The sequence below is a fragment of the Paramisgurnus dabryanus genome, chromosome 8 (genome assembly GCF_030506205.2).
Source record: "Paramisgurnus dabryanus chromosome 8, PD_genome_1.1, whole genome shotgun sequence".
NCBI lineage: Eukaryota > Metazoa > Chordata > Actinopteri > Cypriniformes > Cobitidae > Paramisgurnus > Paramisgurnus dabryanus.
This window is the reverse complement of record NC_133344.1, coordinates 12,477,327-12,495,612: the sequence shown is the minus strand read 5'-3', so window position 1 is coordinate 12,495,612 and position 18,286 is coordinate 12,477,327. Positions and strand designations below refer to the sequence as shown.

At 35.9% G+C, this 18,286-nt stretch overlaps 1 protein-coding gene across 6 annotated transcripts in view; it reads left to right on the top strand.

Moving 5' to 3' along the window:
- The window catches only part of robo2 (roundabout, axon guidance receptor, homolog 2 (Drosophila)), a 460,836-nt gene that overhangs the window by 384,186 nt on the left and 58,364 nt on the right, over nt 1-18,286 (top strand). For all 6 annotated transcript variants that reach the window (XM_065280537.2, XM_065280534.2, XM_065280539.2 and 3 more), the window contains exons 6-8: nt 1,866-2,002; nt 9,067-9,191; nt 13,333-13,504. In XM_065280537.2, the coding sequence (XP_065136609.1) occupies nt 1,866-2,002; nt 9,067-9,191; nt 13,333-13,504 (434 nt within the window). The remainder of the gene's footprint in view (nt 1-1,865; nt 2,003-9,066; nt 9,192-13,332; nt 13,505-18,286) is intronic.

Here is an 18,286-nt window from a genome sequence, read left to right as displayed (position 1 = left end):
TTTAAGAAAAATGATCAAGATTTTTTTGCTTGTTTTATGCACAAAAACACTTAAATTTGATATTTTTGGTCTAAAAACTAGACTTATTTTCTTGGGTCATTTTGCTCCTCAAGAAAAGCATCATAATTTAAGAATTTTTAGATATTTTTACGGAAAATAAGATAAAAATACTAAGAATGTTATTCTTGAAAATCATTTTTTGCAGTGTACCTATCTTTTTTTCAATGTGTGCACTTAATCTTTAATCTCTGCGCTTCTTGAATGTGTTAGCATTTAGCCTAGCCCCATTCATTCCTATGGCTCCAAACAAAAGAAACAGTCTTTAAATGGGGAAAAAATGGAAGTGTTTGGTGGCTTCTAAATTCATCCCTGTTTGGATCCTAAGGAATGAATGGGGCTAGGCTAAATGCTAACACATTCACGACGTGCTGTACAAAGATTAAGTGCACGCATTTAATAAAGATATAGGTATGTATTAATTCGTCTAAGTTGAGGTAAGAACATAGTAAAATATTGAAAATGGTGGTGTTTCCCTTTAACATAATCATTTTAAAGGGATAGTTCACCCAAAAATGTAAATTCTGTCATCATTTACTCACTCTCATGTTGTTACCAAACTGTAAACATTTTTTTGTTTTGATAAACATAAAGAAAGATTCCAAACAAATCAGAGGCCCCATTGACTTCCATAGTAGGAAAAAAGAATACTACAGTATGGAATACAATGGGGCCTCTGATCGGTTGGGTTACAAACATTCCTCAAATAGCTTTCTTTGTGTATGTTATACATTTTTATATCATGTTTGTAACAGCATGATAGTGAGTAAATCATTCAGTTTTATTTTTGGGTGAACTATCCCTTTAACTCAAGACTTATTTTATAATTCTCTAATGTATTTTCCTCCTAAATAGCATAGCATATGTGAGAATGGTGATGATCATTTGGTAGTCAGTGTCAAGTATCAGACCGTTTTCAAAGCCACGTGGCACCGCAGCTCTGCAGAAGGGTGGATCTGAAGTGACAGACGGCAGACAGTGTGTTGTCTAGCTGTCAGACAGAAACTACTATACCACACTCACACATACACACACAAGAAATCCCAATTATAGCTGCATACTACAAAGCAGGGCAACCTGCAAGGCCTGTCAACTTCTCAACCGTACTTTCACCTAACACACACACACACACACACACAGCTCATCACCTTTGGCTGTCAGTTTCCAGGACACGGTCCTGAAGTACCTGGAGATGCCAGAGAGGTGCAGATCAATAAAGCTGGATCTCAAATCCCTCTGACCTGGAATCAGCCTGCTTTTCTTATTAGCTCACATATACACCCACTTCCATCTCTCTCTCTGTGTCTTGCGCACGCATCGGACGCCTCATAAATATTAAAAGCATCTGCGGTTCTGGTTGAAAGCTTCCTCGCTGTCTATAGAGTGTGTGTCATTGTTGAATAATTGATCTTTCGCTGTCAGTAATGTGATTTTTAGTTCTAAATATACTAGATTTCCCTCATCTGGTATTCAACATACCGTCTGCTATGATGCACTGTCAATTTAAATGGACATTTGCTGCATATTAAGATTGTTGCTGTAGCTTGTGCTTGTTTCCATACTTGACCCATGTGATATGTACTACTGTACTGTGCATTTGATACTGTAATATTACTTATATATTAACAGATACGTGGCACCCATTCCTAGTTTTTACTGTATTTATGTTGCTAAGTGTTATTGTTAACATGTCATGAACTCCAAACGGAAAGATGGCATTTAATAAATACATTATTCATACTGTATGTGAGGCAGTGCTATATTGTGAATACTCTCATATATGAACTTCCCTGTCTTTTGTGTTTCAGGTATGATATTAAATATGATAAGGATGATTATGTGCTGAGGATAAAGAAGGCAGCAGCGAGCGATGAAGGAACTTTCACCTGCATAGCGGAGAACCGAGTGGGCAAAATGGAGGCGTCCGCTACCCTCACAGTCAGAGGTCAGTTAACATCTGGGACCCCCACACTTATCTGCAGAAAGGTTTAGTTGCTTTCAAAAATATAAAAGCATTTCAGACATTCATCTCAAGAAACAAATGCAGTCTCTTACTATTACTACTATTACTAATACTTACTAGTATTTTTGTCTTGTTTTAAGTACAAATATAAAAAAAATCTTACATCGAGATGCATTTTTTTAATGAGAAAAATTACCTAAGAAAATAAGTCTAGTTTTTAGACAAAAAATATCCAATTTAAGTGAATTTGTGCATAAAACAAGCAAAAAAGAATCTGCCAATGGGGTAAGAAAAATTCTTGATCTTAAACACTTAAAGGGAACATATCATAAAATCTGACGTTTTCTATGTTTAAGTGCTATAATTGGGTCCCCAGTGCTTCTATCAACCAAGAAAATGTGAAAAAGATCAACCCAGTAACTTAGTTTTGGTAAACCATTCTCTACAAGCATGTGAAAAATTCGATAATTGAAATTTGGCTCCCCTTGTGATGTCAGAAGGGGATAATACCGCCCCTCAATCTGCACTATCCAACCACGGCACTGCCATTTAGTGCAGAAATCCGCTCATTTGCATATAAAAGGACACACAGAAAATGGCAATTTTAACATGTTATAATAAATTATATATGGTGTTTTGAGCTAGAACTTCACACACGTACTCTGGGGACATTAAATGTTTATTTGACATCTTAAAAAAGTTCTGTGAAATGTCCCCTTTAATTTAAGAAAAATTACCTTATTGGCAAATTTATTTACTTAAATTTGATATTTTTTGTCTGATTTTTAGGTCATTTTGCTTATTAAAAAAAATGCATCTTGATTTAAGAATTTTTCAACATTTGTACTAAAAACAAGACAAAAATACTAAGTAAGAAAGTCTTTTTTTGCGGTGTAAAATTAAAAATAAGTTTTTGATTTTCAAAAATATGTCTTGTCTTAATACCTGTAGGCTAAACCAGAAGTTTCAAGGTAGTCATTGTAATCTTAATTACTGTTTTTAAACTAAGTTTTACTTATTTCACTGGAAAAATTGACTTTCTTACTTAGCATTTCTGTCTTGTTTTTAATACAAATATCTAAAAATTCTTAAATCAAGATGCAGAAAAAATAAAGTCTTAGTAAATAAGACTTGTTTAAATTAAAGACAAAACATTTATAAAAGTTTAAGTGAATTTGTGCATAAAACAAGCAAAAAGATCTGCCAATGGGGGTAAGCAAATTTGTCTGGAATTTTTCTTGAATTAAGTGTTTAAGAAAAACTTTTTTTCTTAAATTTGATATGTTTTGTTTTAAACTATTTTCTTATGCTATTTTATTCATCAAGACAATGCTAAGAATTTTTAGATATTTGTATTTAGACAAAAATACTAAGAAAGTCATTTTTGCAGTCTTGTCCTTTGAAAGAAACCTAACACTGTATTTGTGCTGATCTGAGTTTTTGACTCTTCTCCTTACTGGAAATCGATAGCTGTATAACGTATTTGTTGTTGCCTGGGTCTAAAAGACTGAGATAACCTCCTGGCGGGCTGCAAATGAACTCCTGAAGTGTAATTTAGGTGTGGGGAATCTTGCCATGAGCACGAATCCTTTTTATTATTTACACCCCGTAGAATGGAATACACCAATCCCCCCCTCACACACACACTCACTATCTCCACCACAGCTTTCCAGCTCAAACCAGCAAAACCATTTCACAGTTTACTGGTGCAGACCGACCTCCAAAATCCCCACCCGGTGGGGCAAGGTTAATAAAAACATTTTTTTTCCCACCGTAATCTCACTCTCTCCCCTTCCACCTCTTTCCCATCTCCCTTCTCTCCTCACCACATTAAATCAAACTGCTTAGATGCTCTGTGGAGGGCTTTAGTATCTCACAGGGGGGTTTGTGGCCTTCAAGAGGGTCCAGAGCATCCAATGGGGACTGGCGGCAATTTTCAGCCCTTTTGAAAGCTGGATTTACAAGCTGGCAGAGTGCATGTGTGTGGAGATGCAGAGTGGAGGGATTTTACCCAGCCATCCTTTCAGGAGAGAGAGATAGAGAAGAAAAAGAAGAGGAGAACGGCACTCTGAATGTGATTGCTTCCTCTTATTGTCAATATGGCATCAGCCCGCTCGACAGCTGCACTACTGCATTAAATATGAACTCTGCTTTTCTTTGTCAGCTAGTTCTCTCTCTCTCTTTTTTTTTTTCTTTCTCTCTCTCCTTCTATATTGCCTACATTCTGTCTTGCTGGTTCAGCTTTTTCACTGGGTGAAGTGTATATAGACCTCATTAATGCAGGTGAAGTTGATCTCACAGCAGAGTGCCTGTTTTTTATCCTGGACGAGCCCCCAATTGTAATGACTTTGGAAGAAAAAAACCTTTCAGTTAGGGAGGAGAGCAAGCAGGCATGTTGGTTTTGCTCAACTGTCCTGAACGCACCATAACAATAGATATTGCATTGTTTTGTCACCAGGAGGCGCTAGTCCAGATTCATATTTTGTGATATTGGAGGATTCCAGCTTACAATGAAGTGCAATATTAGCCGTGAAATTACATGACTCGAAAGCATTAATCTTCTTTTGTCTTTGCATCTCTTCTGTGAAATCAGTTTTCAATGCCGACACTGTGCTGAAATAATGTGCCCGAAACACATTGCCATTGTTCATTCTAAATTTGATTTTGTTTGTTCTTACTTTTTTCCCTTTCTTGTTCGTCCATCCTATTTCTTTGTGTGTCTTTCTTTTGTTCTTTTTTCATTTTTCGTTTACTTCACTCCACCATTGTGTCTTCAGCTCGCCCTGTCGGTAAGTACCCATCAGAATCACTCCTCCATATCGCATGTGATCCCTCTCCTATTTCGTAATCCTGCCACACACACACACACACACACACACACACACACACACAAGCACACACACACATGCTGCTGTATCTCAAGTCCTGAACTAACCCTAATCATAATAACAGCTTTAGTTTTGCCTTTCCTAACCTAATGTACTTAGTAGGTCTTAACTAAGGTAACATTAGAGTAGATTTTTAACCTTTACTAACCTTTGAATGTACTAACTTGCTATTTAAAGATCTCTGTCATGATAGTACTGCTTATAAAGTTTATTAGTTGTGTGAATAGTATTTTGTTAACACAAAGCCATCTGTACAGAAAATTTTGATGTTTTTTAAGTAAACATTTTTAGCATTTTAAGAAGGTTTTAGTTAGTCATCAAGGTTTTAATTTTTCTGTTTATGTGGAAATTTGAGAAAGAATGTCCTGTTGTTCTTGTGTGTTTTGTGCAAGTGTTTATTTACATCTCTCAAAAGCGTGTTTAGTCTCCCCAGCACAGGACAGATGTGATCCGTCATGAATTAAATATGGGAACATCATCCATTCTGTTCTTACTGAGCTGTATTCTCCCAACAGATGCCTCCCAATGAGGATTAAAAACGCAAGGCATAAATACTCATAAGAGGGAAAATTTGGAATTTAGGAAGAAGTTTGGTGTGCGTTTTGTGTACATGTTCCTCCTGTCCACACAAAGCTAGCCAAACTAGGCTTTAGCACTCGACCGAAAAATGATGTTGAACGTCCAAGTCACTAAGCAATCACTTGAGTGAGTCGCGTCTGCATAAGTCCATCTTTTGTGCCCACTTGCGCTGGTGCGGCAAAGCTTAGAACAAAACAGGGCCAAACCGTGATTTAAATCTTTTGTGTGATGCCCAAATTCGCAGAAGTGCCCGCGCCATTGCACGCCCAGATTGGGATGGCAATAAATCTGCAACCATCTGTAACGTGCCTGAATGTGTCAGCGTTAGTCAAGTGCCGCTTCACAAAAGGGGGGTCAGCCACATAAATCACCAACACTTGCAGACTTTCTCAGTTGCCAGCTGCACGGACAGTAAAGGGGTTTAAAATGGAGGGGAGAGTTTTCTTTTTACGATCTGACTCTTTTGTTTTTTATATATAGGCGTGCCATGAGTAATGGTTCCCTCTCTTAAAGAACTCGACTGCTTGCCGTCCCGCATCTAGATTAATGTGCGAAGGTCTAAAAGTAACAGGGGGACATAATGATCTGTTTTTGTAATCGTTCTTTTTGGACTGAAATATTGGGTTACGGTAAACCACATGACTGAAAAGTATAAAAATTTTAACAATAGTATGTGCAGTGCACTTTTTGGGTTGAGATGATTGATTGGATGTTCTTAATCCAGAATTTCTGACGGTAGCATTTATTTAGGTGAGCTAAAACATCTCATAGGGCTGCACGTTATGGCCAAATTTTCTATTGCTGATTTACTTTAAAATTTCGGACGGTGCGGTATAAATCCGGTGGGGGTATGAATGTTAAAAAAGTAAAGATAAACTGCTAAGGTACAGATGAGCGAGTTACAGATGAGTGATTTAAATCCAATCAGGATCCATTCAGTTTTCCTTGCCATCTCCGGAGAGTGCAGCTCATGCTTGCTAAGCTAAGAAAGACGCCACGGGAGCGCGCTTTGGAAGGAAGAAGCTAGGGATGGGGGCGATAAATGCCGATACACACTAATAACACATGGCCTATAACAATTTTGAATCGCACAGCCGATATTATGCACAGCTTTTTTATGTACTACACTCCAAAAAATAACTTTCAAGAAAAGTTTTACTTAGTGTTTTTGTCTTGTTTTCAGTAAAAATATAAAAAAAATCTTAAATAAAGATGTATTTTCTTGATGAGCAAAACGACCCAGGAAAATAAATCTAGTTTTTAGACCAAAAATGTCAAATTTAAGTGATTTTGTGCATAAAAACAAGCAAAAAAATCTGCCAATGGGGTAAGCAAATTTTTCTTGAATTTTTCTTGAATTTATAATTGAAGTTCAAGATTTTTTTGCTAAACCTATTGGCAGATTTTTTTGCTTGTTTTATGCACAAAATCACTTACATTTTATATTTTTGGTCTAAAAACTAGACTTATTTTCTTGGGTCGTTTTGCTCATCAAGAAAAGCATCTTAATTTAAGAATTTTTAGATATTTTTACTAAAAACAAGACACAAATACTAAGAAATGTTTTTCTTGAAAGTCATTTTTTTGCAGTGCAGTGGCATTTCACCATAATTCATTAAAAAGCATAGCAAGCATCATCTGCCGATTTATCGGCAAATCCCTAGAAGAAGTGCCTTGTTTTTAGACGTGACATGTGAATGGCCGCGGGACGCTCTAAGGCATATTAAAATATCGGAAATGTGTTTAGAAACCATATCACGGATATTGAAAAACACACTTGAAATATATTCACTGTAAAAAAATTCCGTAGAAATTACAATGTTATTGCAGCTGGGTTGCCGGTAATTTACCGTAGATTTAAATTTATGTTATTTACTGGCAAGAGTTTGTTCAAAGTTATATAAATTTTAAATATTAACAAGTCTTTATCTTTACAGAATAAAACTAAACAATAACAGCCTCATGCAAAGCATTCTGGGAACCAAAAATCATCATTAACCTTTTTCTATTTTTTGCTTCAGATTTTGTTTCCCAGAATGTTTTGCTTGATGCTGTTTTTTTAGTTTTACTCTGTAAAGACAAAGACTTGTAAATGTTTAATGTTCATTTAACTTTGAACAAAATGTTGCCAGTAAAAAACATACATTTAAATCTACGGTAAATGCCGGCAACCCAGCTGCAATTTCCACAGAATTTTTTTACAGTGTTGATATTGCATTATTGTCCAGCCCTAACGTCTCGGCTGAGACTTATGTCCATCTTTTAAACATATCAACTATAAATCCCCAGTGATTGATACTGCTCATCTTCTCAGAACCACGCAAGCTTTTTGTTTGAATACTCAGACAAACCAACACTGTTTTCTTAGGTAGATTTGTGCCCTAACCTTCTCATTAAGGAGAAAGTAGTTGTGACTCAGTGTCAAGGGGAACGTTTGTCTCCGTCTTCCTGAATTTTGATGCCATTTTAAGGTCAGCTTGGACAGAAAAAGTAGGGAATACTGTACTTGGTTTAATTGGTTTATTTGAATTTGCTCTGCGGGAATGTTTGGCTGGGTTTTCGAGCTGGGTGAGTAGATAGGTTAAATATACTCTGCTAAGAGTGACACTTACATCTTGTTCTGTAAGAAGTTCACCCGAGATGGTACTTGGAATACAGAATGAGGACCATTAAAATATAAGCAGCAAGCATCTCCAGTTTTCGGTCTGTGGTTGTTGTTGAGTTTGCAATAAACTAATGATGGTAAACACAGTACTGTGTAAAAGTCTTCAACCACCAGCTTTTTATGTCCAACCAAATTTATTTTTCACTCTTTTTATTAAGATACAAAAAATTAAAAACAAAACAATTTTCAGAACTAAATGTCTTCTTCGGGCATCAGTCAGTATTTAGTGTGAACACTCTTGGCACTAAACACATCTTGAGCTTTTTTGAGGAGACCGAAGTCCTGAAGTCATTCGATTAGAATTGGAAATTAGGATTTAATTTTATTTAGGTTTAAGAGATCATGTAGTTTCCTGCTATTGCTCAAGTGGAAGGGGAGTTTACCCTAAATACTTGACACTTTAATACTACATACACATTTCCTGTATTTTCTGGTTGTATTCTTATAAACTGACTGAGAAATAATTATATATGATCACTATACCATTATGAAAACAACTAATAGTCGCATGGTGGCCTTTGCACAGTACTGTATACAGGGTAGACATTCACTTGAATGTCAGATAGTTCAGATTCAAGATGTGGAATCCATATAACTTCTCTTAAGTGTGTCCCAACTGGAATGACCCACCCCTCCCTCCGGTGTTGTGATCGCAGCACGGCCGTGCCTTAAAGCTGTCCGTCATTCATTCAGTTCCGCCCACCATGGCCCCACCTGGATGAATGGCTCCCTGTGGTTGCTGTCCATGTCCTCGCTGTTTGTGGTTAAACCAAACAGATAAACCGAGAGGCTGTCGAAAACGGGCTGATGCATGAAAGTGTGTCTCAGTGACCCCAGCAGACAGTGCCTGCAGATGCGTGTGTGTTGTGTTGTGTGTTAGTTTGTAACGGTTATGTATCTGGTTCTCAACTCAGCTGCCCCCCAGTTCGTGATCAGGCCCCGGGACCAAATTGTGGCACAGGGTCGTACCGCCACCTTCCCCTGTGAGACCAAAGGGAGCCCACAGCCGGCTGTCTTTTGGCAGAAAGAGGGGAGTCAGGTAAGACCACATAACTCTTTAATTTACAACGTCATCTCACCAGACTAACATAACATTAAAAGGGATAGTTTACCCAAAAATGAAAATTCTGTCATCATTTTCTCATCCTGCTGTTGTTCTAAACCTGTATGATTTTTCTATTTTATTTGGATAAATATAAGCACACAGCTGATTGTAACCATTGACTTCCATAGTAGTACAAAACAAATACGATGGAATTCAGTGGGTACTTAAATATATCTTTTTTATCATTTATCACAATACTTCCATAATCTTTGTTTTCCTCCAAAATGAAAGTCAATGGTTACAGCAGCTGTGTGCTTACCATCATTTATCAAGATATCTTCTTTTGTGTTCATCAAAGTAAAAAACTTGGTAACACTTTACTTGAAGGGGTTTTCATAAGACATGACACCTTCATAATCACGACATGACACGTGTCATGAACATGAAGGAGATTTTATGCACTGTTATGACAACTGTCATTAAGTTTCATTTGCTCAATTATGTATTTTTTAATGCAAATCTGACATTGTTTGAGATGCCTTTGTTATGGCTACTCAAAAAAAACAGTACATCATAACCTGTCATAAATCTATCACAAACATGACATAGCAGATTAAATATCAAACTTTAGCTATAATGTGTACCACTGTAGTTGAGGTCAAGAAAAATATCCATGACGCTGTTATAAAACAACTTGACTCTATTAACTCTGACATTTGACAATGACACTTTATTCAATTTGTATCACTGGTAAAAAGTGTTCAGAAAAATATTCATGACACAATTACAATGGCCTCATGACAGCCAATGTCAAAACCAACCACATGACAGTTTAATGTAATGTTAACCCATAAAGCTACTGTAAGTAGTTTCTTAAGTTTGATCATTAATCTGCTATGTCATTGTTATGACAGATTTATGAAAAGTTACGATGTATTGGTTTATGTCAAGTTGTCATAACAAAGACATCTCAAACAATGTCATCTTTGCATTAAAAATGAGATAATTGAGCGAATGCGCTTAATGACAGTTGTCATAAACGTACATAAAATCTCCTTAACTCTTTCCCCGCTATTGACAGGTTAATGTTAACTCGTCAATTAAGAGAAAACGCTTACCTGCCAGTGACGAGTATTTACGGCTTTCTGCAATACCGCTATTATCCACTTGGTGTTCCACAACTTATAAAACCCGGAAGTATCACCCTAGGGCAGTGTTTCTCAAACTTTTTTAGCCCAAGGACCACTTTATCTTCCAATTTTTTTCTGAGGACCACCTAACAAAATCTCACTCTAACACGCCCCCAAAAAACAACATAATTGGAAGGATAAGCTCAACTGTTTTAAGTCAAAAACTAATTTTTTAAACACAAATGCAATGCCATGTTCAGAAATTATTATATGAATTTTATTTCATTTGAAAAAGTAAATGTGAAATGAGTTACAGCTTAATATGAACAACAAACTGCACATGTGAAAAAAAAACTGCAATTAAACATAACAGCCTAAATGCTGAAAAAAAAATGTTCCCCTTAATGTCCAATATCACTGAAATTACAGGAAACAAAAACTGGTACATTACAAAACTAATAGATCTGTGGATTTTAGCTGCTTTCAGTTGACGCTTGATCTTTTCTTTTGACTCCTCTTTGGTTTAGCCACCGATCCATTTTTACGTTATTAAAACAGAATGGCAAGAACTGATATCACAGTTTCACAAGTGCATTAAAAATCTACTTAAATAAATGACGATTGTATGAACACTTGCCTAGTTTAGGTCATCTTTTGGCGGACCACTGGGGGGGTTTGGCGGACCACTAGTGGTCCGCGGACCACACTTTGAGAATTACTGCCCTAGGGCAAACAGCACTGAAAAAAAAAATTAATTCAATTTACTCAATTTTTTAAGGTTAGTGGTCGGAATCAATTTATTTAAGCTACATTTGTCAGGATCCCGAATGTTATTAAGTGTATTATGTATTTTGTCTTGTTTCTGGTGCCGGGATCCTGACACCCCCGTATACGTGTTTGTGTGGAGAGTCATGTGGTCTGTGTTTATGTTTTGTGTACCGCATGCTCTCCTGTCTTAAGTCTTGACCCTGCCCCCTCGTTTCCTTGTTAATTATTCATGATTAGTTTATTCCCTTCACCTGTTTGTCATTGTTCCCTAGTTTACTTTTCCCTATTTAATGCCATTGTGTTTGCTGTCCTGTGCCGGTTCATTGTATATCGTGAGATACTGTTGCGTGTGCCTTGTTTGTCCTAGTCATGATTATTTTCTAGTTCTGTCATTGTTTGCCCCCTCGAGGGTATTTATGATTTAATAAACGTCTTTTAGTTACGAGCTGTCTGCGATTGGGTTCTATCCATCACCACACCCTGACAACATTTAAACAAAGAAAATTAGAAAAACAAAACAAAACAAAAAAACTTTTGTGGTTAAATAAATTGATTGCATCCATTTATCTAAAAAATTGAGTAAATTGAATGAATAATTTTTTTTCAGTATGTTTTAAGGATCGCTCTGGATCTGATCTCTAACAAAAGTCTTTCACAAAAATGCAATTATCTCAGCTTTTTGCTTAAAATTTGGGGTTTTTTGAAGAAACCTATTCATATTTGAGAGGTGGTAAATCATTTGATATATTGTAAGTTTATATATTTTAAGAATAAGATTTTCTGGAAGGCATTAAACTTTGTGAAAATCATGAAAAAAGCTGGCAACTTAAAAAAAATGCTGGCTGGGAAGGAGTTAATGTTCATGACATGTTTATAAAGGTGTCATGTCAGTCTTGCACACCCCTTCAAGTAAAGTGTTACCAAAAATGGATACAGGTTAAGAGCAACATGAGGATGAACTATTTGGGGAGAACTATACCTTTAAAGAGCTGTTGGAGTTTTGGCTTAGTAGTTGAGATGTAGGACTAATGCAGACAGTAAGATGAAAATTATACAAGAAACAAACGCACGATTTCACAAGAGATGGTAAAATTGTGTAGTTGGGTAGAAATTTCTTCCCATAATGGCAGTTTAATACGTTCTCTACTCCATCTGCATTACTTCAACAGCATCATTCCAATCTGTGTCTAATTATTATACAGTTTTAATGACCTCATATTAACAAGGAGACAAAAGGGAATTTTCTTATGTTAAAAATTAATTTGTCACTCAGCTGGACTAAATGAGCTGCAAAAGCTAAAAGGTGATAAAAATGGCAAAAAACAGCCATGCTACCTGAAAATTGCACTTGTGTTTCTGCTGAAGATACCCATACCTTCATATTACTAGAGCGTTTATGAGTTTCACAGCCAATATTAAACAGAATATGGATCTGTCTCACCCTAACGCCTTTCCTTCCAGCTCCCTCTCTTAAGTAAGATATGAAGGTATTTGTTAAAAGGCAAAATGAAAGCAGTTATTGAGTCATTAGAGGAGACAGAAGCCTCTCAGTCACACTCGAGGATAATGGACCCGGCATCCATCATGTGTGAGAGGCTAATTAAAAAAAGAGCCAGAGAAAGAAGGAGAAAAATATCATTTGGAGCATAATTTGAAGCATTAAAGTCATTACGTGTAATTGAATCCGGCTAATGCCTTTCGTTTTGTTTTTTTGCCGGTCAGCTATGAGGATTCCGAAATGAAAAGAAAGAGGGAGAAAATGAAAGGAAGGGTTGGAGAGATCTCAAGGATATAAAACCTGGGGTAAATGTTGAGGGCGCAGTCGATGGCGGCTATTAATGAACCCGGCACGTTATCTCCCGTAATTAGCCAACGGTCTAAACCGACCGCCGGTGGTGAATTAGCTTTGCATCACCCGGCCTCCTCATTTCCAACAGATTTCATATCAAGCCCTGTCACATAAAGTGAGTAAACAACGATGCCCAGAGCAATTACCAGAGTCATTTAGACACAACGGATGCTTATACACACGGTCAGGGTTAGTGTACTGGTTAGAAAGAGCTTTATCTGCGGTGAGCCATTGTGGCAAGCAATTTTGCATATTAAAGTAGAGCTTTGGGAAAGCGTTGATAACACTTATTTAATTTAAAAATGTCATTGGCAGAGTGTTTCTATTCAGAGAGATAACACACTTTCCCTTCAAACCTTTTCTCCTTTGTTCTCTCTTGTTTGTGTAGAACCTTATGTTTCCAAATCAACCTCAGCAGCCCAACAGCCGTTTTTCGGTGTCGCCCGGTGGAGATCTGACCATCACGTCTGTCCAGCGGGGCGATGCGGGGTATTATATCTGCCAGGCCCTGACGGTGGCGGGCAGCATCCTGGCCAAAGCCCAACTTGAGGTCACAGATGGTAAGCACTGGGGTGGATCAGGGCGTGTGGACGCAGTTCTTATATAGCCAACATGTTATTTAAAAGACACAATACCCAAACCACTATAAAACCTGGTTTGTGTAAATGTGTTTGTGGAGATATCGGCTTATGGGTTAGTAACGCATCTCTCTAAATGTGACCCTGGACCACAAAACCAATCATAAGTCGCAAGGGTGTATTTGTAGCAACATTGTAAGGATCAAAATTATAGCTTTAATGCCAAAAAAATAATTTGATTATTAAGTAAAGATTATGTATGTTCCATGAGAATATTTTGTAAATTTCCTACTGTAAATATATAATATATTTATTAATCATTAGTAATATGTGTTTGGACAAATTTTCACAATATTTGATTTTTTCCACCCTCCGATTCCAGATTTCAAAATAGTTGTATCCCGGCTAGTGATGCACTGTATCTGAAATTTGAATTTGATGAATTTGAAACAATCGGCATACCGATTGTTTATTTATTAACTGCGTGAACAATAAGTTGCATGTCTGTTGCATAATCCAAAATTTTGAAAAAATAATAATTATTAAAATAATTAAATACTTCCCAAAACAAAATAAAATCTGTACAAATTATAGTTTGTCAGACGTGCAATGGGGAAAAAATTGTAAATCACGTAGTTAATCACGTGAGAGATTACTCATTCACGTGAGTCAAGGGGTGAGAGTAAGACTATTTCGGAAAATGTTTGTGGTCTGGCCTTTTTTCAAAATCTCGGAAAAAAAGCAAAATTCGCCAAAATTTTATCTTACTTTGTGCCTCTCTTATTATGTTGGTCAGTTGAATGTTAAATAGATTCAATCCATTATTCAGTAAAAATAATTTGATGCAGACATAAAATAAGCCAACTGTATAGTATTTTATACAAGTGTTTAACTCTTTCCCCGCCAATTAAGAGAAAAAAACGTTTGCAGTAAAAAAACTGTGTTCCTGATAAATTTTTATATTAATCTGCAATACCGTGATTACCCAATTTATGAAAAACTGAAGCCAAAACGTTATTTACTAATTTAAAACTCTTTGTATGATTTGATAATCGTTCTGAATCTGATCTCTAACAAAATTCCTTCATGAAAATGCAATTATTTCAGATTTTTGCTAAAAAAAATGTAAAGAAAAATATCTATATTTAAATTATATGTAGAGAAAAATATAGATAGGATGAAAAGTTTTTTTCCCGTTTTGTTTGTTTGTTTATAGTTTGTTTAAAAGCAGAGGGTCTGTTCTTTCATTTGATATATTTGTATGTTTATAAAATATTATTTTTAGAAGAAATTTTTGTGAAAATCACAAAAAAATTGCTGGGGGGCAACTTAAAAAAATGGCTGGCGGGGAATGAGTTAATATTGGTGTCGGCCAATAGTTGTCTGTTTAAATCTGTTTTGGCAAAAGAAAAATAATATCGATGCATCCCTAATGTCGGGCAAATATTGTCCTATAATGGAAAGCTAATGACAATGGAAAGCTTATGTCGCGACTAATCGTTTGCAGAATAAACATGTGTAGTTTTAAGAAAAATATATTTATATAATACATATTTATATATAATATCAATTATATATATATAAAATGTATATACACATGCAAATATTTATTAAATATATACATGCATGTATGTGTGTGTATTTTTACATAATTATTATACACAGTAAACTCACATATATTATGTAAACAAAGACTTTTATACTGCAAACAATTTGTTGTGACTAATCGAATAAATATATTTTTTTAATTACCATTATGACTGGTTTTGTGTTCTAGGGTCGCAAATACATTAAGTTATTTAATTTTCTCTCGCTATTTATATTTTATTATTTTTCTTTCTCATTCCCTCTCTCTTTCTCTTTTTTGCTCTTACTCTCTTCACCACGCTTCGATTTTTCCCTCATTCGCAACCCACACAACTGAAGGCCTCCATATCGCCACACAAAACCAGCAGAAAGATAAATGTCATACAGTAGAAAGCATTTCTGCCGCTTCTGGGTTCACATTAAGAGCTGAATTGGAATGTGGCCTTGAATCTCAACTACATTCATTCTGCCGCGCTGTGCGCAATGAAAAGCCAGACGACCCTGAATTCTGCTCGCGTTCAAATATTACAGCAGCTCGTCTCTGTGAACTCCTCCCGACAGCAGGAAAACTTCATTTTCATTTGAGAAGGGAGTAAAACGCAGGCGTCCTTGAAAACTTTAGATACTGATGATGGAATAATGTCTTTGGCAACAGTAGTGCATTTAAGGGTTGTGTAAGAGGTTTTTTTTTACAAATAAAGTATCAGTTTATGTGAACTTCATCTTTAGTATAAAGAAAAAATTAAATCATACGGTTAAGAGGTAGCAGCTGTTGTGCTTTACCGCATATTATATAAATGATGAAATTTCGCATGAGAAAAACGACATTTGACCTAAACTGCGGCAAATAACTCTTGCTCAGAACTAAGTGTGTGATATGTTGTGAAGGATGACATGAAAAAGAAATAACAGAAAGGAAAGAGGTCATGGCCACACCTGTGTGGAGGAAGGATTTGATTTAGTGGCTGTTAAGGTGGCAGAGATATCTGGACAGGTTCAAGGAGAGATCTGATGAAAAATGTCCGGTGTTAGTCCAAGGCCTTCATGCCCCCCGTCCCCATGATAAGCAGCATTTCGTAATGCCAGTCTGTGACACGCACACATCCTATCATGAAGTCTTGTTGAATGCACCAAAAATCATACGATTATGCTTAGTGGACACTTAAAGGTGCCGTAGAATGTGAAACTGTATTTACCTAGGCATAGATTAATAATACGAGCTCTGTACATGGTAATTATACTGTATATCGTGAGCCTCAAACACAATTGTTTCCTTATTCTAATGTAAACCTCATGCATGCAGCATGGAAAACAAGCCAATCTCAACATAACACAGACATGGTTACAGTCGAGATGTACGCCTTAACAATAAATTACACTGCAAAAAATGATTTTCAAGTAAAACATTTCTTAGTATTTTTGTCTTGTTTTCAGAACATATATCATACATAAATTCTAAAATTAAAATACTGTTTCTTGATGAGCAAAACGACCCAAGAAAATAAGTTTAGTTTTTAGACCAAAAATATCAAATTTAAGTGATTTTGTGCACAAAACAAGCAAAAAAATCTGCCAGTGGAGTAAGCAAAAAATCATGAAAATTTTTCTTAACACTAAATTCAAGAAAAATTCAAGAAAAATGTGCTTACCCCATTGGCAGATTTTTTTTGCTTGTTTTATGCACAAAATCACTTTAATTTGATATTTTGGCAAAATAAATATAAGACAAAAACACTTAGAATTTTTTTTCTTGAAAATAATTTTTTGCAGTGCATTAAATTAAGTAAAATGTTGTTACTTAATGTGATGCCAAAAACAAAGTTGTACCTGCTGAGTTAGTGCTATATGTGCGACCCTATCTCACGGCAAGCTGTGTTACAGTCACGAATATTTGATTAGGACACGATTATTCGCTTTTTCTGTGAATGTCTTTTTTGTGTCAGTCAGCACGAATTTCTATAAATAGTTTTTCGTGTCCGTGGCACGACTTTCTTTTCCGTGCCATTTTATTTATTTTTTTCAAATTTTGCCCCCAATTTTTAAATCATTGTCGCTTGTGGTTTGGGTTAGATTTGAGGTTTGGGTTAGGATGTAATTTTACGTATTGGTTTCTACATGTTTTTCGTTCAATTTTAAAACTATTTTCACATAGAGTTGAGGTTAGACTTTGTGTTAGGATGTCTGAAATGTAACAGAAAGCCATTCTAACCCCAAGCGACAATGGTAAAAAAAATGAAAAACAAAAAACAATAAGAAAACAACACATAAAATGACACAAAAATGAAAGTCGTGCCATGGACACGAATAACTATTTATAGAAATTTGTGCTGAGTGATACAAAAAAGACCTTCGAGCTTAATGGCACAAAAAGAAGTGGAAAATCGTGTCCTGAACACAAATAAATTAATTAAATATTGCGTGACTATAACACGACTTGCCGTGAGACGGGGTTGGCTATATGCTAGTTAATGCTACATGCTAGCATTTAGGCTAAAGTTCTACTATTGACTTTACAGTTACGTTTTGCAGATCCATACTGAAGAATAAACACAAACCACTCAGAAACGTCCATTAACAATCTCCAAACAATTGATTATTCCTCAAATGCTCTATCTTCGTCTAATACAGAGCTACTGAAGGAGCTGCTCTATGAAACAGCCAATCATAGCAGAGCTAATCATTATTATTCATGACTCTTTCAAATAAGGTAATAATAGACCATTTTATTCTAAGGGCAAATCGTAAATAGACATGTAAAAGCATTTCTGGATAATTTTTGCACTTAAAAAAGCCACGTACCATCTATGTAGATATCAAAGAAAAATTTAATAGATTATTTCAATGCATTCTTTGGCACCTTTAATAGTACTAAATGCATACTTGCATACATCAAACTTATTTGGGAAGCGAAAGCAATGCTCAACCAATTAAGTTACAGGAACACCTTATACTCCCCTTATGATCTTTCTTTTCCTGCAAAGTGGTTGTATAGTCGATTAAAAATATGACCGTGTCTTAACAGCACTAAGGAGGAGATCTGACTGATTGGCACAACTGCAGCGCGGTCAGGTTCAAACACAACAGAGCAAATGTTAAAGACTCATCCTGCACAGAGGATGCGCTTTTAATCCAAATATAGCCATTATGCTCCATCAGTCTCCATCTATCTGAGCATGC